Source organism: Prosopis cineraria, unplaced genomic scaffold, assembly GCF_029017545.1.
Source record: "Prosopis cineraria cultivar Desert tree isolate PC_DT_omini unplaced genomic scaffold, ASM2901754v1 PC4, whole genome shotgun sequence".
NCBI classification, from domain to species: Eukaryota; Viridiplantae; Streptophyta; class Magnoliopsida; order Fabales; family Fabaceae; genus Prosopis; species Prosopis cineraria.
In genome coordinates, this window is record NW_026555335.1 from 34,391,031 (window position 1) to 34,416,944 (window position 25,914).

Consider the following 25,914-nt stretch of genomic DNA (forward strand, 5'->3'; position numbering starts at 1 on the left):
TTGCACTATAATATAAAATTTAATATATATATATATATATATATAGTAAACTAGACCGAGAAACTTATTGGCGCATTTATGAACTTTAAAAAAAAAAAACATAATAAAAGTCCTCGTCTAGTTATGAATTCTTAGATCTTTAATCTTTTTATGGTACTAAACATAAAGATGGTTTGCATAATAATTTTTTAAAATAAGATTGGAGATTTTTCTTGAGTTATGGTAGATATATTGACTTCAATACATTTTTGAATACAACGAGTGGAGTAAAAAGTTTTGATGAGCAAGAGAACAGCTGTATACAGTGGACGAGGAGAAAACGGTGTCGTTTTTGTGGGTCTAAACTAAATGGACTGTGAAGATTTGAAAGGAAAGGGCAAATGAATTTGATGATGTGGCGTGCACATATTTATTCACCTATGCAAATTCAATGGACAGTCACGATTTTTTTGATGCCTCAACATTTTTTTAAGAAAAAAGAAGCCACAACACACACACACACTCTCCCTCCCTCCCCCCCTTCTCTCTCTCTATATATATACGGACTATGCCCTTACAGAGATTTATATTTTGACCTATTTTAAGTCTAACTTAACTTATTTATTAAATAGACTTAAGGTAAGTTTAAACTTTTAATTAAACTTATTTAATTAAATAGATCAAGCCTAGTCTAGGAGCCTAAAAGCAGGTCTATTTATACACACGTATATGATATAATATGTCACACACATATTAATTTTATCATTTAATTTTTAATTAATCTATTCTTTTTTATTTCTAGTCATGATCTTGATAAGATTGAAGTTATACATTAATTTTAATGTTATTACTTTATTATTGTCTTGTCTTGTAATTGGTAAGTCCTTTTAATTATTATATATTGTTATTGATAAATCAGATTATATATTTATACTAATAGTCTTAAAATACATTTTACACATTTAAAATTAAAACACGAGTTTATTTAAAAGGCTTATTTTTAAGTAGGTTTTAAATAAACTTTCAAGCTAAGTCAAGCTTTAGATAGGCTCAAACTTGAATAATAAAAAAAGTTTTATATAGGCTTCAGGTCAGGCTTAAGCTTCTAACTTACCATGCAAGCTCAAGTTTATTTAGTCAAAGTTTAGCTTAGCCTAATTTATTTTTACCCCTACCCACTTGCAAATCGTTGAATCGCAATCCCAATTTTTTATTTTTTGAGCAAAGAATCGCGATTCCAAATTATTTTGCCAAAATTGCTCGGAAAAAGCTTCAAGGAGGAGTTTTAACATCGACCTATGCTCTATCTACGTATGCTTGAAAATTCATACTTGACCAAAATTAAATAAAATGGTGAATTGAAGTACTAATACGGTTTTATAAGTATGCATTTTAACTCACTACTACAAAAAAAGCTTACATGAGCGCTTTTTTTTTTACCTTAAAAAGTGCTTTTGAAGTGCTCCCGTATCGAGAACTCTGAAATGTATAGGAGTGCTTAAAAAAAGTGCTCCTGTATATATGCTATACAGGAGCGCTTTTAGAAAAACGCTCCCGTAAGAGAGCTCCGGTTTATAAGGGCACACGTCATGTACGGGAGCACTCTCTATAAGAGTGCTCCTGTATGCCACATACAGGAGCACTCTCCATATGAGCACTCTCGTATGCTGAAACCTTACCAGAGCGCTCTTTTAAAGAGTTCTCCCGTAAGTTACTTTACAGGAGTGCTCCTCAAATGAGCGCTCTCGTATATCATTTTTATTTTTTAAATCAAAATTTTCAAATTTCTCCTTTTACATATCTTTAAAAATGGCAAATCATAATATCAAAAACTAATTTAAAAATAATATCAACATAAAAATTTATATACAAGAAAAGAATTTGAAATTGATACAACAATGTCAATTTTCTAACTAACCTAGTTTAATTTCTAACAAGCCTAACAAATGAAACTATTGTTATTTTTTTAATATTGAAATCTAACTTCCTATCACAAATAGCCAATAATATATTCTGACCATTCTTTAACTAAATCTTCTATTTGCTTCATAGTAAAATGCGAATATCTTGCTCCAACAAAATACTACACAAGATATGAAAGCAATATATAAGTAATTAATATTATATTAACTTAATTTCAAAGCTTTTGACTTACATTTTCAGGAATGATCAACTCTTATTGTGTGATTACTTCTCTCATAAACTTCATAACATAGTATCCACACTCCCAACTTTATAATTGTGTAGGTACCTATAAAACAATAAAAGATGTCATTATCAAAATATGATAGAAATAAGTTCACTAGTACAAAAATGACTTTTTACAGCGGTTAAAAATGACTTTTTACAGCGGTTAAAGAGGCGATGTTGTTTCAGAGGGTGTAGAAAGTTTCTCTTTTTACATCGGTTATAAACCCTATGTAAAAATTAAATTTTTTACATTAGTTATAAAGCCGATGTTGAAAATTATATACGAGAAAATAAAAAAAAATTACTTTAACTTTTAACACCGGTTTAGAGCCCAACCAGTGTAAAAAGTATATTTTTTCACTGGTTATTACCATAACTGATGTAAAAAAATATTATATTCTACAATGGTTATGGTAATAACCAGTGTAAAAAGTATTTTATTTTTTTATACTATATTTATTTTATCAATTTTATCCATTCCTGTGCATAAAAATTATCAAATCAGATAGCTCAATTAATTTACAATTGTTTATCAAGTATTTATCAATTATACGAAGCTATTTAACTATTAAAAAAACTAATAATTGTCTAAATTGTCAAAATTACCATTCCTATGCATAAAAATTGCCAAATCAGACAGCTCAATACATTTACAATTGTTTATCAAGTATTTATCAACTATACAAAACTATTTAACTATTAGAAAAACTAATATTTGTCTAAATTGCGTCAACTATCAAAATTAAAATATGTCTAAAAGTAATAAAAAACCTCACAAGTTCTCCACAAAATAGGTTACCTAACGTATGTGAATGTCTTCAATTTTAGCTTCAAAAAATGCATCCAAATTGTCGAACATCTAAAATTTGATTCATAAAATAGACATATTATTCAATCTCAAATAACATAATAAAATAAAAATTTTAAAAATATATTTACTTCTTTTGTAAATTCAGTCATGCCTAATGTGATAATATTGAGCATGTGTCTCATGACATATAGACCACACAAGTTTGTCCTCACTGGTTGTCTATGACTCTGTATAAGAATAAATCATAAAAAATTAGTAAGAAATCTTAATAATTGAACATATTAATAAAGTATATCATCACCTTTGGCTCAATCCATGTGGGATCCTTGAGCTCATGTCCATGCTTTTGTAAGACTATATTTTGATATGTTCTCATTGCCCTATGATCAAGATTACCAAGTTAGTAAAAATATTCAAAAAAAATTAAATTAAATAGTTTAGTAGAAGTATTCTTACAAGTCTATCGTCTTCTTCATTTCTTTCCCAATTTTGTAATGGAGGGAGCATAAAAAGACGACAGTGTTGCTCTTCATTGAAAGAACAAATAACTTCCAATGGTCCCTGCTAAATATGATACAAGTTAAAGTAAATCCATATTGAAAAACTATTAATTATAAATTGATCCTTACGAGTGCACATATAGAGCCATAAAAACGTCTTTTTTGACTTCACATATTCTCTGTTGGAGGTACGTGGCCCTTAACTCTGGATTATTACCTTTCCCTGTCATGTGATGAGGGCAAAGGAATCCAAACTTATCACCTTTGCCCGATGTAATGCAAAAATGATGAAGATACCTACAACAATGCAATTATATTAGTTTACTAAACTTGATGATTAAGTTTACTTACAACAATGCAATTATATTAAAGAAAAATATACTTACATCATAAATAGTTCAATGTGTGGTGTGGTAAGCTGATTATTCAACAGAAGTCGAACCAAATCTTCTCGTTCAATTGTCACTATCATGTCTTTCTTACCCATAACCTCCGAATTCATTTTTAAACTCTTGAATTCAAATGATAAATCATACGCCATTAAGATAATTTGTTGATACGGAGTCAACAAGGGTTGTGGAAGCTTTAGGAGATTCGGTGAGGAAAGCTTCTACATAATAAAAAGGTAAGAAATAGTTAATAAAAAACATATATCAAGAAGTTACTACATAATAAAAATTCATGAAATTTCGTACCACAACTTGAACCAGATTCACAAGTCTCTTAGGCCATAGGATAAAATTGCCAACAGCTTCAACCACAGTCTTCACCTCATCAGTAGGGAATGGAACTAAAGCATCTAACACTTTTGGATCTGCAACTACCACTCTTACTTGATCATCTTGAATTTGCTTGTGGTGGATGGTTGACCCCAAGCTGTATATGCTACCAAGAGCAACCAAGTGTTTATCAGGATCTTCTAGAAATATCTCACATGATTCACCAATGTTGTCACCAGAAGGACCCTCTAACACACGCTTAAAAACATTACTCCCTTTTGTACTATGAAATGCAAGAGACGTATAAACTGGTTCAGCAGTTGTCTCCTGTTATGAGCTTATCATGCTCATCATCTCCTCCTTCATTTGTTCTTTCATTTGTAGAAGCTGATCTACAAATGAAGCTTCAAACTCATCCTTAGTCTGTTGCCTCACAGTGGATATCAATGTATCAAGCTCTTTTTAGTCACTACACCTCCTGAATTGGGACGTGCAAGTGCTCCAAAGTAGTCCTTAATGCCCACACCATATCCAATGCCCCTCACACGACTCGAATGCTTTGGCTTGCCTGTAGCAACTGTTAAGATATCATTTCTACCCTTTGGAATGAAGCTTTCTTGGGCTTGTTGCTCCTTAAGAGCATCCTATAATATAAAAATAACAACATTAATTAATAATATATACAATTGTATAGAAATTTAAAGGGACAAGGAATAATAATTTTACTTACAATCCTCTCAGCAATCTCCCGTACTGTCTCGCTTGTATAGCCTCCTTTCTTGTACTGATGTCCATATCTCCATTTCTCCTCTCGAGAGACAGGTGATGGTGGAGAAAGGAGTATGAAAGGATCAGACTTGGCTTCTTCTTCTCTCTTCTTCTGTTTCTCTGCCATCAATATATCATCAGCTCTAGCATAACCTCCACGAGACAGGGTGTGGGGGCATTGATTCTGCCGAGCAATTTCTCGCCCTTTAGCTTGTTTTTCTTGTTAATCAATTAAATTGTAGATTTTATAATTGAAGTAAATCTAAATAAAACTTAAATAAATTAAAAATCAACAAACCAAAACCTTTTCAGAAGTTTGAATCCTGACAAATTCTTCCCAAGTATCTTTATCAAGGAAATGGTATGTATCAAGAGGATTGAGATGAGCCTGAGCCTCTGGCACCTCGATAAAGATATATCTTCTAGTAAGATCAGTCTTAAAATTTCTCCAACGTGTTCCACTGTAAGAAATCAACTTGTGTCGACAATCTTGATTAGATGGAATATCGTATGTGAGCTATAATGAAGACATAAGATAATAATCAATAATTGCCCAATAATATATAACCATAAAAAAATCTTAATTTTTTAATTATTTACCTGAATACTTTCCCAAATCTGTTCTTTCACACGTTCTGGCACATCATGCCAGTCCTCAAACACGATAGGAGGCTTGGTACGCGATAGGAGGCTAAGAAAACTAATAAACTTGGCTTTATGTGGCCCTATCGGTTTCCATCTCCAGTCAAATTGAATTGGTAACCTACGCCCAGCACTCCTACTTAAAGTCAGATCTCTCAATCGTGTGCCACGTCTCCCCCTCCTCACAGACTGTCTCTGACTTGGCTCCTCACTAAGGGTGCCCTAAGTCGGCTCCCCACTAGGAGTAACATCACTAATTAATTGGCTTATAGTGGGCTAGCTCTAAGTGTCATCACCTTGATTCTCCATATTCCTATTAATTCAAATAAATAAAATTAATTAAAAAAATAATCAAAGATAAGATAATTAAGAAAAACAATCCCACAACATAAATTTAAGTGAACTAAATTAACATACTTTAATTTCAAAACTAAACTTATATAGGGATATTCTCCCATATCCCTTCATGGTGATCACTTCTTATGGCATGTTCATCATCTACTTCATCTACTACATCCAAAATTGGTAGCCCACTTGAGAAGTTAGGAGTTTCAGAAATATCAAAATTTGATTCATGATCGTCATTACTATCAATCATCCTTTTCCTTTAAGTGCTATTGACCAATTTTTATTTGCCGGATCCATGACATAGAAAACTTGTTTAGCTTGGTCTGCCATAATAAATGGCTCATCTTCAAAAGTTAGTTTTTTAAGATCAACTATTGTAAATCCAAACTTATCATCATGAATACTATTGACGTCAACCCACTTGCATTTGAAAACAGGAACTCTAAACTTTGTATAATCAACCTCCCAAATCTCTTCAATCACCCCAAAGTAAGTCCTGGATGCTAGTTTAGGTTTCTTATCTTTTGAATTGGAGAAGTGTACGGCTTCAGCCATTATCATAACTTTACTATTTTGCACCGTACTCTTTTCATTCAAGGACTTTGTATAAAAGGAATACCCATTAATATCATAGGCACTCCAACATATAACATCAAAATTAGGACCTCCAGCCAACCATTAAACTGTTTCAGAAACATCACTTTCATTTAAAATTTTCTGCTTGAACCAATTCACAAAAGTCCTATTATGCTCTTTCAACAACTTTTGTTCTGTCATTCTCATTCGATAATTTTTTTCCTTTAAAATTTCTTTATGAGAAGATATGTAATGTTTAACTTCATCAATATTATTTAAGATATATAAATGTACTTCTTGTAATTCATCATGATCCATGCTCTTCACTGATACTCCACGTATGCCTTGACCATATTGCCTTTTCTCATGACGAGATTTAGGAAGTCCAATTGATTCTATACTTGACAAGTAATCAGAACAAAACTCCATAGCTTCTTCAGCAACATATTTCTCAACTATTGATGCTTCGGGTCGAAATAAATTTTTGACATACCCTTTCAGTATTTTCATGTATCTCTCAACTGGGTACATCCATCGCAAATAAATAGGGCCACACAATTTTACCTCCCTTACTAGATGCACTATTAAGTGAACCATAATGTCAAAAAATGTAAGAAGAAAGTGCATCTCAAGTTGTCACAAGATAGTACAAGCTTCTTGTTTTAACTCTTTTAGTTTATGGGGATCAATAACTTTACTGCATATAGCATTGAAAAGGAAACAAAGTCTAGTTATTGTAAGTCTTAAATCTTCTTTCAATATGCCTCGAATAGCCAAAGGTAATAGCTATTGCATCAAGACATGGCAATCATGAGATTTTAAGCCTACAAGTTTCAACTCTTTCACAGATACAAGCTTCATAATATTTGAAGAATACCCCAAAGAAACTTTGATTCCATGTAAACACTCACAAAAACTTGTTTTCTCAAATTTGCACAATGCATGAGAGGCTGGGGGACAATAAGTTTGTTTACCTTCTGGTCTTGAGTGTAAGTCTTCCCATATTCCCATTTCTTTCAAATCCAATCTTGCATTCACACCATCTATAGTCTTACCTAGTATGTTCAGAAGCGTTCCAATAATACTATCACACACATTTTTCTCCACGTGCATAACATCAATATAATGTCTTATTTCAAGATTGCGCCAATATGGGAGGTTAAAAAAGATAGACCTTTTTTTCCGTATGCTTTTTGCACCAGTATTCTTTTTAGTCTTACCGAAGACAATATTAATGCTTTTCACACGTTTATACACTTGATTCCCAATCAAAGCATTCAGAGCATCATTGTGTTCTTGGTGACCATGAAAAGCTTTCTTCAATCTACTATATGGGTGATCTCGTTTAAGAAACCTTTGATGGCCAAGGTAGACTGTCTTCCTTCCATGTTGAAGTTGATGGTAGTTTGTGCTTTCTTCACAAATTGGACAAGCTTTATGATCTTTCACGCTATAACCAGAAAAATTTCTATATGCAGAAAAATCATTTATAGTACAAAAGATCATAGCATATAACTTAAAATTCTCCTTTTGATTTGCATCAAACACTTTCACACCTACCTCCCACAACACTTTCAAATCTTCAATCAGAGGTCTTAGGTAAATATCAATATCATTTCCCAATTGTTTTGGTCCCGAAATTAACATGGATAGCATCATGTACTTTTATTTCATGCATAACCTAGGTGATAGATTGTAAATCACCAAAAGAACAGGCCATGAATTATGTATACTACTAAGACTACCATAAGGATTCATTCTATTGGTAAAAAGTTCCTTGGCTCATTGCCAAATTCAGGAAATAATTGATCAATTTTCTTCCATTGAGGAGAATCGATTGGATGTCAAAGTTTTTCATCAAATATCCTCTCATTTGCATGTCACATCAAGTTCTTTGCATCATTAGTATTTGCAAACAAACGCTTGAACCTTGATATAATTGAAAGATACCATAAGACCTTTGTAGGAGCCCCCTTCTCTTTGTACCGTGGTGCCTCACATTTCAGACACTTCTCCTCCCCTTCAAGCTCTTTTCTGTACAACACACAATCATTAGGACATACGTGTATTTTTTTATACTTCATACCTATTGGACACAAGATCTTGTTGGCATCATGATAACGATTTGGTAGTGCATTGCCTTTCGGAAACATTATTTGAAGTAACTCTAACAACCATGTGAAACTTTGGTCACTCCACCCAGCTCTTGCCTTTAAAGTAATTAGTTTTAACACCTTAGATAACAAACTAAAATCAGTGCACCTCAGGTATAGAGGCTTCTTTGCATTAGTGCACAAGTTATCATACACATGTGCTCGTTTAAAAGCCTCTTCCCCAATATTACGGATCATGTCTTCTAACCGATCTTCATTTATTTTTACTTCATCATCAAGATTATCAACTCCCACACATTGAGATATGTTACTATAATTTTTCAATCGTTCACCATGCCAAATCCATATTGTATAATTTTTGTAAATCCTATCACAAACTAAGTGCTCTCTTATTTCAGTAACACCTAGTCTTCTCTCATTCAAACAATTAACAAAAGGATAATAGAACCTTTCACTATTGTCAACGGCATTTTTCTTAGCAAATTCCAAAAATTCTTTCACCCCATTATCATACTCGTCACTCGTTCGTCTAGCTTTCATCCAACTACGATCCATGTGTCACCTCCTAAAGAATATAACTAATGTTATTGCCTTCAAACTATTTCAAGAAATTAAGTTCCTAATTAAATTAAGATTTGAAAAAATTTTGGTAGAGTCTTCCCTGAAAATTGAATTTTCCAAGAGTTTTAAAAAAAATTACAAGAGAAAATTGACAATTTTAAACTAAATAAATGATTACATGCAACAACCTGAGGCCTTATGAGGCCACTAACAGCACTCCTAGCAACAATCAATATCATTAAAAACTAAATTTAAGCAAATTAAAGGAAAGAATGGATTTAAAAAAAGTTTTGATAGAGTCTCCCTTAAAAATTGAACTTCCTAAAAGTTTTAAAAAATTTTACACTAGAAAATTAATAATTTTAAACCAAATAAATGATCACATGCAACAACCTGAGGCCTTATGAAGCCACTAACAGCACTCCCAGCAATAATCAATATCATTAAAAACTAAATTTAAGCATTATAAAATTTAAAAATTCATATTCAACACATACCTGGATAGCGGCAGCTGCAACAACGGCTTAACACTAAGAGAGTGAGGAAAGGAGAAGGAGTTGTGGCAGGGTAGAGGTATTGAGGAAGGGGGCAAGAGGGAGGGAGAGTGGGAGGGGGGCGATAAGGGAGGGTTTGGGGAAGGGGGCGGCTGAGGGAAGGGGCGACTGAGAAAGGGGAAAGGGGCTGGGTAGACGAAAGGGAGGGGGGCCGGCGAGTGAGGGGACGAGGGGGAGGGGGTGGCGAGGGAAGGGGAGACGAGGGGGAAGGCGCGAGAGGGCGGAGAGGAACTGAATGGAGGAAGGAGAGTAGGAATTTAAAAAATACTTTTTACACCGGGTGGACTCACCCGGTGTAAAAAGCTCACTGTTTACACCAAGTGGGTGCACTTGATGTAAAAAGTGTCAAATAATTCAATATAATTATAAAAATACCACCGCCTTTATTTTTTACACCGTTTGCCTTCCACCGATGTAAAAAATACCCCGTAAATTTTATATTTTGTACTAGTGATTTTAACTTAATTTAAAATACTTCAGTGATGAAGTTATATATATGATACAAGTATTTGCTGTCAAAAATTTGGTAGAGTCTCCCCTATAACTTGAAAGTTCCAGAATTTTTCAAAAATTCTACATTAATCTAGAACAACATATTCAGAATAACAGACATAAAATATCAATCAAACAATCATTTAGATATATACCAACTTGTTTTATTAAAAAAATAATACAAACCTTTATTCTTTTTCATGAATAAAACTCAACAGGATCAGGTCTTTCAGTGTTTGGAGGGAGACCTTCACCTCCTCAATAATGTACTATAGCCCTATTATATAATGATTAAGCATACCAAGTAAAAATTAATTGTTATAATAAACATATATAAAGAATATAGAACTAAAAACTTACTGATTAAATAATATCCTCATAGATTTGTAGTTCTTAAAGTCACTATCTCTTAATGAATCAAGATAATAAATCACAGGGACGAATGGATTGATACAAACAAGCACCCAATGTTGTCTGAAAAAATAAAATATTTCATTAACTAAAATATCAACTAAAGTTAAAAATAAACAATAATAACAATTTACCCTGGGTTGTGAGGAGCTAAAAATAACATTTTTCTTTTGCCTTTGGCTTTGAATGAATTAGTAATCTTTCGAGAATGGTACTCAACACTGTAGGTACTAGTGTTGTGAGGGCTAATAAATGAAAATTTTGTTATCAATGAGCCCGACACCATAAAAGTATGATATAAGTACCTAAAATGAAAACAAATAGAATCATTCACAACTAAAATTAAATAAATACCACAAGAAGTAATAAAATTCAGAAAGTAACTGATGTATAAACTAATTTGTGTGGTTTGTAGCCAATCCTTGATTAGAATCTCATTAATATTTTTAGCTACTAATTTTTCGCTAATTATTTCACCATAAATCTCCTTTTTAAATTTTACTTCACAGATCTTATTTTTAAAAGTTGTCCGCATAATCACTTTAAGTGCATTTTGATGAGGATATTTCAACTGAGTAGATTCTGTGCTGGTCTTCCCTGCCTTAGTCACAGAGGTAGATCTTTTCAACGGCTTTCCTTTCACTTTGATTGGCTTCTTTACAACTTCTTTAAATTTTGATGATTACAAGATGTAAAATGGATTGGTAAGGCTGTAAGAAAACATGAATGATTTTAAAGAACCATCAATTATTATACCTGTAACTTAATGAGCTTTGAAGGCCAAGCCACATAAGTTCCAACGGCATCAAAAATCGTGAATATATCCTCATCTATTTGCACTAGCAGCTCAGCATCATTTTCTATTGGAATAGTTATAGTCACCTTTAAGTGATCAGCAAGCAATGATCTGTAATACTATTGTCATTATACACAGATCCGAGTGCCACAACATGACGATGTGGTAATTTTAACCATAATTGACATTGAAACTCGCCCTAAAAATTAAAAATTAATATGTTAAAAAATGTGAAACATAATTTGTGAATAAAGAGAAGATAATAGAAAGAAAAATTATAACCTTAGGAAAGTCTTCTTTAGTATGGAAGGAGCAACTATCTTTATCATTGGGGCTACCTTGTGGCACATTTATAACTCCAATCATTTGCTCAAATCTCTTTTCCATTTGAGCTTGAATTTTTTTTTTGATTCTCGCCTCCATTTCTGCCATCCTTGCATTAAAATCATCTTCAGTAAAAATTTTGGACCGACGTCCAAAGTAGGTGCCCTGAGAAATGCCAAATCTGACTCCTCTAACACAACTAAAGACCTCTAGAGCTCTTAATGCCCTACTAAGGACATCCACATGCTCCCCCACATCATTGTAAACTAATTATTGATTGCGATAATGCTTCCTATTGAACAAATTGTAAACTAATTATTAAGTAAATAATGTAAATAAAGTAATATACTAAAATATTAATACTCACACAATCCTCCCAGACTTTTCGAGTGCGTTCATCAGGTAATTTGCCTTCTTTATCTTCTCGAGTAGTCTTCCAAACAAGAGCTCGAGAAATTGGAGCATTAGGTCCAACTTCTTCCCTCTATTTAAAGAAGATATTAGAATAATTAAAAAACATTTCCTTATATATATGTAAGTAATATCAACAGACGATATTAATTGAAACTTACCAAACTATGTTCAATATCTGGATAATTCTTTCTTCCTACTCTATATTGAAAAGGAGTATTTGTGGCTCTAGAGTGATTGACCTGGCTGATATGTTGAAATTCAGGCTGCTGGTGCATTTTAATAAATTCATCCCCATACTCTTGCTGGATCTCTGGATACATTTTAGGAGGATGAGGATTCAATTCTTCATTTGCATCTTTTAGATGATATGTTGTGAGGGTAGCTCGAAACTTTCTATGAGCATATGCTGCTTTTCTTATGATATAATGCCTATGACTCTCATCCAGATCAAAAAATATACACAAATCTTCTCATATATTATTTTTTGCTTCTTCAAGCTGTGGGTCATTTTTCTTTCTCCATTCTGCAATACAACAGGAAACATAATGATGAGCTAAGACCCCTATGTAACTGACCAACTGAGAAGACTTAACTAATTAGCCCTTATCATTTCAATTTATTAGTAATTTATGACCAGTTGCTCGAGCCCGTATTATTGCTTTCATAACAATTTTACCCTGTTTAATCTCCTTGAATGCTTCTTCTTCAGTAGGTGGAGCATCACCACTGTTCTCAGGTAGGGTAACCATATACTTGAAAGGGAAAAAGTAAATTTTTAGCAACAAAAAAATTTAACAACTAAAAATAAATTTTTAACAATTAAAAGGAAATTTAAATAAAGAACTTACAAGTATTAAATTTTATTTTTTATTTTTTATTTGTTTTTTCTTTTGTGTGTTCTACATATCCCTCATCAATCCATTTCCGCGTGATCTTCTCTAATATAGAAGGCATTATCCCCAGTTGAAACATCAAATGTTCGTGATGTTCTCATGAAAGGATCATCCTTAACATTGAAATCTTCATCCTCTTTATTACCCACTATTTTATTTGTTAAAAGAACAATCGACCACTTTTTATACGCTGGATCTAACACATAAAACACTTGTCGAGCTTGTAATGCCAAAATGAATGGTTCATCTTTATGAGCCACCTTATTAAAATCTACTTGAATAAAACCTAACTTGTCAATTCAAAAGCCATTTTTATTGTCAACCCACGTGCAACAAAAGACAGGTTCGCGAAACTTGATATAATTCAATTCTCAAATGTGCTCTATAATCTCAAAATATGACATCATTGCATAGATTGGGTTCTTGTCTTTAAAACTAGAGACATGCATTGATTGAGCTTTAAGTATTACACCACTATTTTGCATAATGCTCCGAGCATCTTGGCTTTTTGTATAAAATGTAAAGTCATTAATTACATAACCTGTATAAGAAAATACTTTAAATCCGAGACCCCTAGCCAAAAACCTCAACCTTTCTGATGGGTGAGACTCCTCAAAGATGCGAGCTCTAAACCAATATATAAAGTGCCAGTTGTGATATGTTACTAGTCATGTTTCATTTTTACCTTTATTCTGACTCTTAACTATTTTCTTGTGCTCGTTGATATATGGTTGAACTTCCTCAGTGTTGTGTAAAACATAGAAGTGAACTTGCTCCCATTGTGTCTTGTCTATACTAATGAGTTTCTTCCCAATGATTCCACCCTGTTCACTTGTGGTGTCTTTTGTGTACTTTGGCAACCTAATGACATCCATATTAGAGAGATATATAGTGCATAATTCAACTGCTTCTTCCATGATATACCTCTTAACAATACACCCCTTGGGCTGACTTTGATTTTTTACATATCCTTTTAATACTTTCAAGTAACGCTCTACTGGGTGCATCCATCTCAAATAAGTAGGGCCACACAACTTTATCTCTCTAAGTGAAATGATAAATGAACCATGATGTCGAAGAACGAAGGTGGAAAATACCCAGCTCGCTTAAAATCTTAGCTATTTCATGTTCTAGCTTTGGCAATTTTTTTGGGTCAATCACCTTGCTACAAATTGCCTTAAAGAAGAAAAAATATAGTAATCGTGGCTCACACTTCTTCGGTAAAATGGATCATATACCAACCAGCAATAAATTTTCCATGATAATATGACAATCATGAGTCTTGAGACCTACTAGTTTGAGGTCTTTCATGGATACGAGGCTACTTACATTTAAATAATATACTTCTGGCACTTTAACTTTGTGCAAGAATTCACAGAAAGCTAATTTTTCCTTTCTAGACAAGGTGTGAGCTGCTGGAGGTAAAAAAGTGTGTTTTCCCTTCCTCTTTAGTGCTAACTCTTCTCTTAACCCTATGCTAATCAAATCCATTCTTGCATTAATACTGTCTTTACTCTTTCTTGAAATGTGGAGTAATGTGCCAACAAGACTATCACAGACATTCTTTTCGATGTGCATTGCATCTAGGAAATGTCTAACATCTAAGGTCTTCCAGTATGGTAGCTCAAAGAATATGGACTTCTTTTTCCAACCATTCTTAACAATCTTACTTGTAAATGGTTTTTCAAATTCAATATTTAAATCTTTGACCTTTTCAAAGAGCTGCTCACCAGTTAATGGCATGGGAACTCTACCCTTCTCCGGGTGGCTATTAAAGGCCTTCTTCAGTCATCGGTAATGATGTGTTTACGGCAAAAATCATCGATGACTAATGAAGACATTCTTCCTACAATGTTCCAACCGCACTGAACAAGTGTACTTCTCACATACTGGACATACATCTCGTCCTTTGATACTGTATCCTGATAAATTGCTATAGGCAGGAAAGTCATTTATGGTGCCAAACAACATTGCTCGAAGGATGAAATGTTCTTCTCTATACCCATCATAAACTTCCACACCTATCTCCCACAAAATCTTTAGATCTTCAATCAAAGGAGCTAAGTACACATCTATATCATTTCCTAGTTGTCGAGGCCTAGAAATCAACAATGATAGCATCATAAATTTACGCTTCATGCATAATGCTGGAGCGAGATTGTAGATCATTAAAATAATTGGCCATGTACTATAAGTACTACTTTGCATGTCATGTGAGTTCATTCCGTCAGTGGCTAGTGCAAGGCGTAAGTTTCTATCTTTAACCCCAAACTCAGGGTATATAAGATCAAATTTTTTCCATTGAGGAGAATATGTAGGGTGCCATAGCTTGCCATCCTTAATTCTCCCATCAGCATGCCATGTTAAGTGTTTAGCATCTTCTGCAATACTATATAGGCGTCTAAATCTTAGTATGATTGGAAAATACCACAATGCCTTCGCTAGGCTACATCCATTTCTTTTGTACCGTGATGCATCACATTTTAGACACTTATCTAAGGTTGAATACTCTTTCTGAAAGAGGACACAATCATTTGGACATGCATGTATCTTCTCATAGCTCATCCTAATAAAACAGAGCACTTTTTTTAACTTCGTAAGTATTAGGTGGAAGCTCGTTGTACTCAGGTAACATTTCATATAAGAGTTCAAGAAAATCCGTGAAACTCTTATCGCTTCATCCATTCGCTGCTCTTAGGTTGTAGTTTCAAAATAACTGATAGTTTTGTGAACTTTTTACAACCGAGGTATAATGGTTTATCAGCATCACTCTTCAATCTCTCAAACATCTCAAGACAGTCCCTAAGATCCTCTTCAATCACATCAATCATTTCATCAAGACGATCAACATCATATATCCCACTATCACGATCAAATGTTGAGTAGCTCGCACTATCCCTCCAATCACTTGCATTATTCCTTGTCTCCCCATGTATGGTCCAACAAGTATAAGTTGGATCAATCCCATTACATATTAAATGATCTTTCAATTCTATTGGCTTTATTCTTTTTCCATATCAACATTTCAAATAAGGACATATGACTCCACAAGGGTCTTGATTACGACAAAATGCAAATTCAATGAATTCATTCACACCATCCCAGTATTCTCTAGATAGTCGATCAGCTGACATCCACTTACGATCCATATCACTAATATGATTACCAAAATTCAATAAACAAAAGACTTAGATTTCTATAAAAAAAATTCAATAGCATCTTCCTTAAAAGAAGAACCTCCCAAATGATCAAACAATCGAATTCCACAATACAATACATTTAAACTAAAAAAATCAATTCATCCAAATAAAAATTTAGTAGCATAATGCATCTAAATTCTGTCAATCAATTGTAATTTAATTAATAACAATAATCTCCCTTAAAAGTATATTTCATAAATAAAATAAAAATGTTCAAGTAGTTTCCTCAACTTTAATCTAAATTATCAACTACAAATACTCCATAATTTTAATATAAATAACTTCAATTCATATATTATCTATAATATTGATTATTAAAAAAATATTTGAAATTTATTCTCAAATATATATAAATTAATTATTAAAAAATACCCTCAAAGTGTAGTCTTCACAACAGAAAATGGCGGTATTCACGGCAGCAGCGACGTCGCTTCCTTCGCTGTACAGCAGCGACGCACGGCGGCAACGGAGGTCTTCACGGCGTTGCTTCCTCCGGTGTACAGCAGCGGCACAGATCTATAACAGCAATGCAGATCTGGAACAGAGATGCAGATCTGGAATAGATATTCAGATCTGGAATGGCAAACAGCAGATAGCAAACAGTGAATAGCGAACAATGCTTAATAGAGATAGATGGATGGCGACTGCGATGGAGATGGCAGAATGGATGGCGATAACGATGGCGATGCAGGAGATAGATGGCGACGGGGCACAAAAACAGAGACAGATGCCTGACACAAAGATGGACAAGCGGTAACAGCGAACTGGAACAGCAAACAGCAATGACGATGGACTGATACAGTAAAGATTTGGAACTCATTGGGAACGCACGGCCTCAATAAAAAAGAGAGAGGTTTGAAAGAAACTAAATGGAGAAAAGAAAACTGATGGAAAATAAATAAAGGCTGGAATAACTCTTCTGGAGCGCTCATTAAAGAGCGCTCTGGAAGATTAGCTCTTTCGGAGCGCTCTTTAATGAGTGCTCCGAAAGAGTTCCATAGCTCTTTTCTTGAGCGCTCGTGAACGAGCGCTCTGGAAGATAAGCTCTTCCGAAGCCCTCATGAACAAGCATTCCGGAATATCAGATCTTCTGGAGCGCTCCGGAAAAGCGCTCTTAAACGGTATCTTCCGGAGCGCTTAAATAGGAGTGCTTCCGAAGGTATTTTTAATTTTTTTTACAATATTTTATATATATATATATTAATTAGGAGTATTATCTTATTGAGAAGCCTGACATACAGGAGCATTTATTTAGAAAGGCGCTCCGGTAAATTCTGCATTCACATTTTAGAGCGCTTTTTTAAAAAGCGCTCCTAAATACCCGCTCCTAAAGATATATTTTGTAGTAGTGATTGTTATTTATAATCATATGAATTGTTTGATTAAAATATACTCCCTCTATTCAAAAATATAAGATATTTTTTGAAGAGTTGGATATTAGAAAATATAGGTATTTTTAATCTTTTAAAGTGTAATCATTACTTTTTTTTTCAAAAAGTGCCCTTATTGATGAATGACTTTATATTTATTATAAATTATTTAATAGAGGTAAATATAAAAAGATAGGATTAGTTTAAAAGTTGATAACTACTTTATTTGAAGTAAAATTCTATTAAAAATATCTCATATTTTTAAATAAAAGGAATAAAATATAATACAAAATAGAATCGTGATTTGGCGTTATTTTTGTGCCAATATCTTTAACAACTGTTTGATTGAATGGACGATATATATAATATCACGTGAGTCATGGCATACTCATCGAATCCAAACCTTTGTAATAATGCCCTCCCAACATAAATTATTATCGATTTTCTATTAAAAGTTTTAAACCAGTATCCCTTTTTGTGATAATTAATGGGCAACAAAGATCAAGTTTATACACAACCAAGATGTGTTCTTGAACAAACAACGTGTATAAATGTTTTATCGTGGCATAGATCCCCAAAATGAAATGACTCAACACAGTTCAGGGCAAGTATCATTTTAAGCAAGGAGGTAGTTAGGATTTAGTCATGAAGAGTTAAATTCAAAAATTTATATAGTATAATATATATATATATATATATATGTTTGTCTCTCAACTTTTTACTCATGAGCATCTGATATCATAAACTTACATATAATACAATTTCTCTTTTTATCATTTAAAAATAGTGTATTGGATACTTTTTCATTAAAAAAATTAATTTTAATCAGTTATTTGGCTGAGAAATTATAGAAAATTACCTCAATAATTATGGAAAAAAGATCCAAAAAATTACACAAGTACCAATTAAGAAAATTAATACTCAATCCATTAAAAGAAATATAAGATATTTTTAATTAAATCTCACCCCAATAAAGTAATTTTTTATTTTCAAACTAACAACATCTTTCCATACTTACTCTTATTCAATATGGTATTTTACCTTAAAATAAATAAATATAAAGTGATTATTTATTATGGTCACTTTTGAAACAAAGTATATTAATTATACCTTAAAATATTAAAAATATTTTATATTTTTGAACATTCAATCCATAAAAAAATGTCTTATATTTTAAGTAAATGAAGTACTAATCAAGTCGTCTAAATTACATATAAATATCATAATAAAAATTTTATTTTTATCCCATGTAAAGTGTCAAAATACGATTTTGATCAACCAATTTAACCAACTACTATGTGATGAAAAAATATTATATTTGTTTTAATAATATCTTATTAAAATGTCAACAATTTAATATACAATAATTTAAATATTATTATTATTTACAAATCTTCACAAGCAATTTACAAGTTAATTTTTTAGATTTACATATTCTTCAAAAATTGAAAAATTTACAATTTAATTAGTGTATATTACTCATAAATGAAATGTTTTCTACACTAGCAATAAATTTTTAAAAGAGGACATATACATTTTAGAAGCAGACTTATACATTATTACATTGTATTAGGGACTTAATTAGCATTAATTTTTTATAATTTTTTATTTGTAATTTTGTGGGTTCTTTTCTATAATTCCCCATGTCAACTGTCAATTATAGTTATTTTTTTTTATAGCAAGATGCCCAATATAATACAGAACCTTTAAATGTTGAAGATAAAAATCATAACATATATAAGTTTATAATATTTGACATTAACTGGGCACCTCCGCTTACAAAGATTTTGAATTTTAATTTGTCACATTGCTAGTATTATGGGCCTTTTTTATTAAACCAAATCTCCTTTGGTTGATTAAAATATTTGTTTTTTGGGCTTGAAATACAAATAGGTTCATAACTTCAAGGAAAAATATAACAATATGTCCCTATTATTCGATTATATTTTGTTTTTATCCTTATAATTTTATTTTGTTATTCTTAATCCTTTAAGCTGATTCGTTTGTTATATTAATTCTTATAATTTTAATTTCTGAGGTTAGTAGTCATTATTATTGAAAATCTTTGCCACACAATAGACTAAATCAGACATAGATATAAAAGATGTTATCTGCCTTTGTTGCGTTTGTCTTTATCTCCAACATTTTGTTTAAGCTAAATATAAACTAAATCTTGAAAAATACCTTGAAATTTCCTATATTCAAGAAAAGGATTTTGAGCTCACCTTTGCTCCTATGCTCAAAAAGACAAACTCTCATTTAGCTAATTGAAAAAGCTATTATCTTAATATTGCAAGAAAATTTGTGCTCATCAAATTTGTCTTCTCTGCTCTTCCAAGCTATACAATGTAAACTATGCTCCTATCGGACAATGTTTTGGCTGATTTGAGAAAAATTTCTAGAACTTTCCTTTGGGATTTTTCAAATGGGAACGAAAAACTCCATTTTCTATCTTAGGATTACATTACCTCTGGTAAAAAAGATCGAGGTCTTAACATCAAGAAACTTAAGAATCATAACATTGCCTTTATTGTGAAACTTTGCTGGGGCTTAATCATTAAACCTAATTGTCTCTGGGCGTAAGTCTTATGTAATAAATACTATCCCCATAATTGTTAAACCTAATTCTTGTTCTTATGCCTAAAGTAACATATGTAAAGTTTGAAATAAATTTATGTCTCAAGTTAGTTGAAAAGTAGATAGAGGTGACCAAATATCATTTTGGTATGATAAATGGTCCCTCCCTTCCTGACCCTCTTGTTAGATATACTTTTCATAATGCTGACTCTATTCTTTATGCAAGAGTCTTAGATTTCTGCAATACCTCTGGAGCTTGGAATATTAATCTTTTAAGTGCTATCTCCATTTTGATATCATTAGACAGATTGTACTTCTACAACCTACAAACCATTAGGTTGATAATGATGTTCTTTTTTTCATTTTTAGAGACCCTTCTCTGATGATAACTTCTCTATTAAATTTGCCAATAAAGCTATAGAGTCCAAAAAGGATCAAAATCACTCTAATATCTGGTCCAAGATTCGGAGATAGCCTACCTATGAAAAAATTAAATATTTCTTCTAGAAAGCTGCTTGGAATTGTCTATAAACAAATTACAAGAATACTAATGGGAGTGCTATGTAACAACGATCTTGCCTATGGGTTGTAATTCTACTGACTCTTTTATTCATATGTTGTGTGGTGCAAGGAAGCTAAAGAGGTACAGAAAAGTTTAGTGAATCCTACAAAACTTAATACATTTTTCTCTCTTAAGGTGCAGATTGAATAACTTGAAACGCTAATAATGAAGCAGGTAGTTCAATTGCAAGAAGAATTCCTTAGCAAAGATTTTTTGCCCAAGCATGTTATATTTGGAAAACCATAAGTAGGAAGAATTCCTTAAGGCTTCAATCCAAGATCAACCAATTAAACAAAAAAGGCAACAGATTGGATGCTAAATGGAACCTTCCTGAACTTGATTAGGTAAGACTAGACATTGATGGCTCAATCAATTCTAATGGGGTTGCTTCTTGTAGGGGCATTATTAGAGACGACAAAAGAAATTGGATTAAGAAATTTTTCAATAACCTTGGGTACTACCCCAACACAATAGCTAAACTTTTGAAAATTTCAGAAGGCCTTAATCTCTATTGGAATGAGAAGCTCTCTAAAATCAATGTTTTCTCAGATTTCATACAGGCTCTGTCACTTATTAATAATACTTGCTACGATAACCATCCTCTCTCTGCAATCATAAAAAATATTAGGGATTTCATTATGAGAAATTAGGTGGTTATTTTTGACTATATCTATAAAAAAGCCAACCAATGCACCAATCTTCTTGCTCATAAAATGCCTTATCATCATTTTAATATTTGTATATTTGATAACCCGCCCCCTAAATGTTAATTATGGCTACAAACATAACTAGATATTAGTCTCTTGTACAGTCTTATGTGGCCTTTTATCCAAAAAAAATATAAAAGAAAATTTTGACCCTTACCTTTTATTTTCAATTTGATCTAAAAATTTTTATTTCAATATATTTTTATCATTTCAAGAAAATAACCGATAGAGTCAAGTACACGTTAGTGAAATTAACTTTACCTGAGCGCCAGTGCCAATTCATGATCCTTATATGTTTTTAAAAATATAGAGATTAACATTGCAAATATATCAAACTAAAGAGATTATAGATAATAAAATAAAATTATATGGACTAAAATTAAAACAATCAAAATATTAAAACTTAGGTCCCATTTGATTATTAGAAAAGATTGAAATAGAATGGATTGAAAAATTAAAGGTTAAAATAAGATAATCGAAAAAGATAAATAAACCATATTTATAAAGGAAAGGGTTAATTAATTTATGGGTTGAGAATTATTATTTATGAAATTTTTGAAGGGTGTGATGATTCTTACATTTACAACATATATTAATGAATTTTATCATGATTATCATGAGAAGAAAGAATAATTTAATTTATTTTTATTTTAATTTTTTCAATTCATTTCATTCATTTATTTTTAACAATCAAATGGGACTTAATGTTGTATTTATTTCAATAGTAGAGCCACACTACAATGACAACGTGTAAATGCAGCCTTCACATTGAGAAAAGTTATGAGTAAGATATATAAATTTGTAACTTTGCACCCTATAATATTTTTATATTTTTCACCAGTCCTTTAGACCTAAAAAAATATTTAGATTAAAAAAATTATTAAATATATAATATTTTAATGATTGAGATAAGATATAAATAACATGATTAATATCATTTTAATTATATTATTAGAAATTTAATCCTAATAATAATAATTTATTATTAACAAAAAATTTTACACGAAGGCTACGCTGACGAAAGAAAGGCAGGACTTGTGTCAGCTTACGCGTAGCCGAGCCGTAGGAAAAAATCGCCGAGCCGTTTTACGAAATATCTTTGTTTGTTGATTTCTTCACGAAACGGTCGAAAAACCGGAGGCTCACAGGCTGGAACCGGTACAGTGCCAAAACCCAAGAAAAGTTGCATTTGGAATGAATTTGGGTTCATTTCATTCCCAAACCCCACAGACCCTAACCCCAGTCAGTTTCTAACCCTGCATCGCAACCCTCTCTTGTCTTATTTATACGCTCCTCAGATCATACCTCGCCAGCGGCTTCGCCATCTTCTTCCTCCTCCTTCACAGACGCACGCGCGCACTCTCTCTCTCTCTCTGGTTTTTTCATCCTCGATGCTCTCTTTAACTCCATGGATTCTAAATTCTGATTTCTTCTTCTTCTTTTACTTTCATGGGTGAAGAGGGAGAGGAAGTAATAATCACAGATAGGGGACACCATGGAGTCTGCGGAGATTTTAAGCTGTTATACAGATTGGTGCTGTTTAACACACGAGTGTTCCTTTTCATTTTCAATGGCTCCTTTTAAGTGAAAATCTTCCCTTGAGATCTTTTCAGATCAAATTTCAATACGTTAACCTGCGACTGTAACTACTGGATCAAAACATCCCGATCTATTAAGATCTTTGTGCAGAGTTGTAATTTTGTTTCCCTCATCCAGTCATGAAGAGATCACTTGAAAGCTCCGATTCTTTGGGTGCTTTGATGACTATGTGTCCATCCACAGGTCTAAAGAAACCTCTTTAATCTTTTTTATTTGCTTTGTTGTATGATGCAGACAAACTCACAGACTCGTCTGTGTTTTCTTGTCTCGACTTTCCGTGATCAGCCGCACCCTCACACACACACGCTACGAAAGTTTTCAAAGCTTTTATAATGATTCAATTATGTCTTGATTCGGTCCAGTTCTTTTTCCTGATTTAGAATTTCTCATGTTCACTTTTTGATTTTCTTTTCTGGGTATTGCGAGGCCATTACTGTTGTGCTGACTATATTTTGCATTGAATTTGTCAGACGAACACAGTCCGAGAAACAACAACAATAATCATGTGTATGGTAGAGAGTTCCAACCCATGATGCTGGATGGACTGGACGAGGAAGGGTGTGTGGAAGAATCAACCCATCTGATGATGTCGGAGAAGAAACGGCGTCTGAGCGTGGATCAAGTTAAGGCTTTAGAGAAGAACTTCGAGGTAGAGAACAAGCTTGAGCCTGAGAGGAAGGTGAAGCTTGCTCAAGAACTTGGGTTACAGCCTCGACAAGTGGCGGTCTGGTTCCAAAACCGTCGTGCTCGGTGGAAGACGAAGCAATTGGAGAGAGATTATGGCGTTCTCAAAGCCAATTATGAAGACCTCAGACGTAACTTTGACACCCTCCAACAGGACAATGAAGCATTGCTCAAAGAGGTAAGAGATCATCATCACCACCACCACAAAGAACTTCAAATTTGAAGGTTTTCACAGGAACGAACTCGTCATTGTTTTTACTTTTTCTGATTGAATTTGGATGGTGGTGTGTTTGTTGCAGATTAAGGAATTGAAATCTAGACTAAAAGAAGAGTACACGGAGAGGGATATTTCAGTGAAGGAAGAGACAAAGGGATCAGATTCCGACGAGAAAAAGGTCGAACAGAGTAACCCACCACCGGCGGAAACCTCCATTCTTGAATCAGAGTGCAAGGACTTGAATTATGGGTGCTTCAATGGAGTGGGAGGTGCTTCACTCATATCACCGGTGGATCATTTCAAAGACGGTTCTTCCGACAGCGACTCTAGCGCAATCCTGAACGAAGACAACAGCCCCAACGCCGCCATTTCGTCGTCGGCAGCTCTTCAGGGCAACCACCTGTTAATGTCTCCGTCGTCGCCGTCGTCCATGAACTGCTTTCAGTTCCAGAAAACTTACCAGAGTCAGTATGTGAAGATAGAAGAACACAACTTCTTAAGCGCAGAAGAAGCCTGCAATTTCTTCTCCGAAGAACAAGCACCCACCCTCCCGTGGTACTGTTCAGATCACTGGAGCTAAAAAAAAACAGTAGAATTGAAGAAAGCCTAGTACTGGGTAGAGATCAGTATAGATGAGAGCTCAAGAAAGTGGTAGAAAAATGGAAAGAACTAGGGAGGTAGAAATATTCATTCGCTTTTGGGGTTCTCATTTTTTATGATCGAAGTTGAAAAATGAAAAACCTGTATAAAGCTGGGAAGCAGGAACAAGGAAGCTCGCAGTCGCAAGGCTAACGCACGTACGGGTGGACTGTGAAGCAATTGGTGTGAAACGCTGACGAATAAGTCGTGCGGGAAAGGAAGGGACCTGTAATATGAATAATCATAATAATAATAATAAATTAATGATAATTAGGGTGGTAAATGGTAATTATGAAATCTATTTCGGTCTGTTTACGTTTGGAATTAGGAAGAAAACGATGTCGTTTCGTGACAAGAGGAATCTAGGAGGTTCATAGGGCAAGTACGTTGTGTTACGCTTTCTGTTTTGTCTTGAATGTTTCAGAAGGAAAGTAAGAGAAGACAAAATAGTACTTATGGCCTTCAGGTCCACCTTCTCTTAAAATACCCAAGAATTCTTCACATAATTTTCCAACTCGATGAAGGCGTCCTCTCCACTCAAAGCAAAAATTTAATGCTGGAAAATCAATTCCATATTCCATTATATATATATATATATATAGAGTAAAATTTTGTTTCTTTCCTCTTACACACGCATCCCTGTCATTTCGTTTCTTGCGTAAAAACGTTATATATAAAAAAAAATAATTAAATTTACTTATTAATATACAATATACTCATTCAGTTTTTTTTATAAATTATTTCTACCAACTCATCAATAATAATATAAAAAAGTATAAAAAATAATAGGTGTAAAATTTTTAATATGTCCTATGTAACATTCCAAGAGTGATGTTAAGTAATTTTAAAGATATTTTTTAATTATTATTTAAAAAACTATACCATAATTTATAAATAAAATTAAATAAACCTTTGGAGGTAGTACACACACATATATATATATGTATGTATGTATGTATGTATGTATGTATGCTGACGTGAGTCAGTCTGATATAGGAAAATGCAGCTTATATCTTAATTAGGGTTAGTTACCAAGAAGAAAATGTACATAAATAAAAACATTTATAAATGTCATATTAAATTATTGAACTAATAAAAGACAAGTCAGCATGAGTGTGAAGTATTGTAATTACTTGAAAAAAAGGAGTGAGGATTAAGGATTCGAGTTCCAACTTTTGGGCATATAATTAACAACATAATCAAGGTGAGTCTATTGTTTGCCCTCAATCTTTTTTTTAATAAATAATACAAATTTGATTCTTATGTT

General features: G+C 32.9%; 1 protein-coding gene across 1 annotated transcript; it reads left to right on the top strand.

Annotated features, from left to right (window-relative positions):
• Nucleotides 1-22,811: 22,811 nt before the first annotated feature.
• Nucleotides 22,812-24,917, top strand: LOC129307711 (homeobox-leucine zipper protein ATHB-6-like). Its single transcript, XM_054948576.1, has 3 exons — nt 22,812-23,290; nt 23,578-23,969; nt 24,091-24,917. The coding sequence occupies exons 1-3, from the start codon at nt 23,227-23,229 to the stop codon at nt 24,586-24,588; spliced, it is 954 nt and encodes a 317-aa protein (XP_054804551.1). The 5' UTR covers nt 22,812-23,226; the 3' UTR covers nt 24,589-24,917.
• The last annotated feature ends 997 nt before the right edge of the window (nt 24,918-25,914 follow it).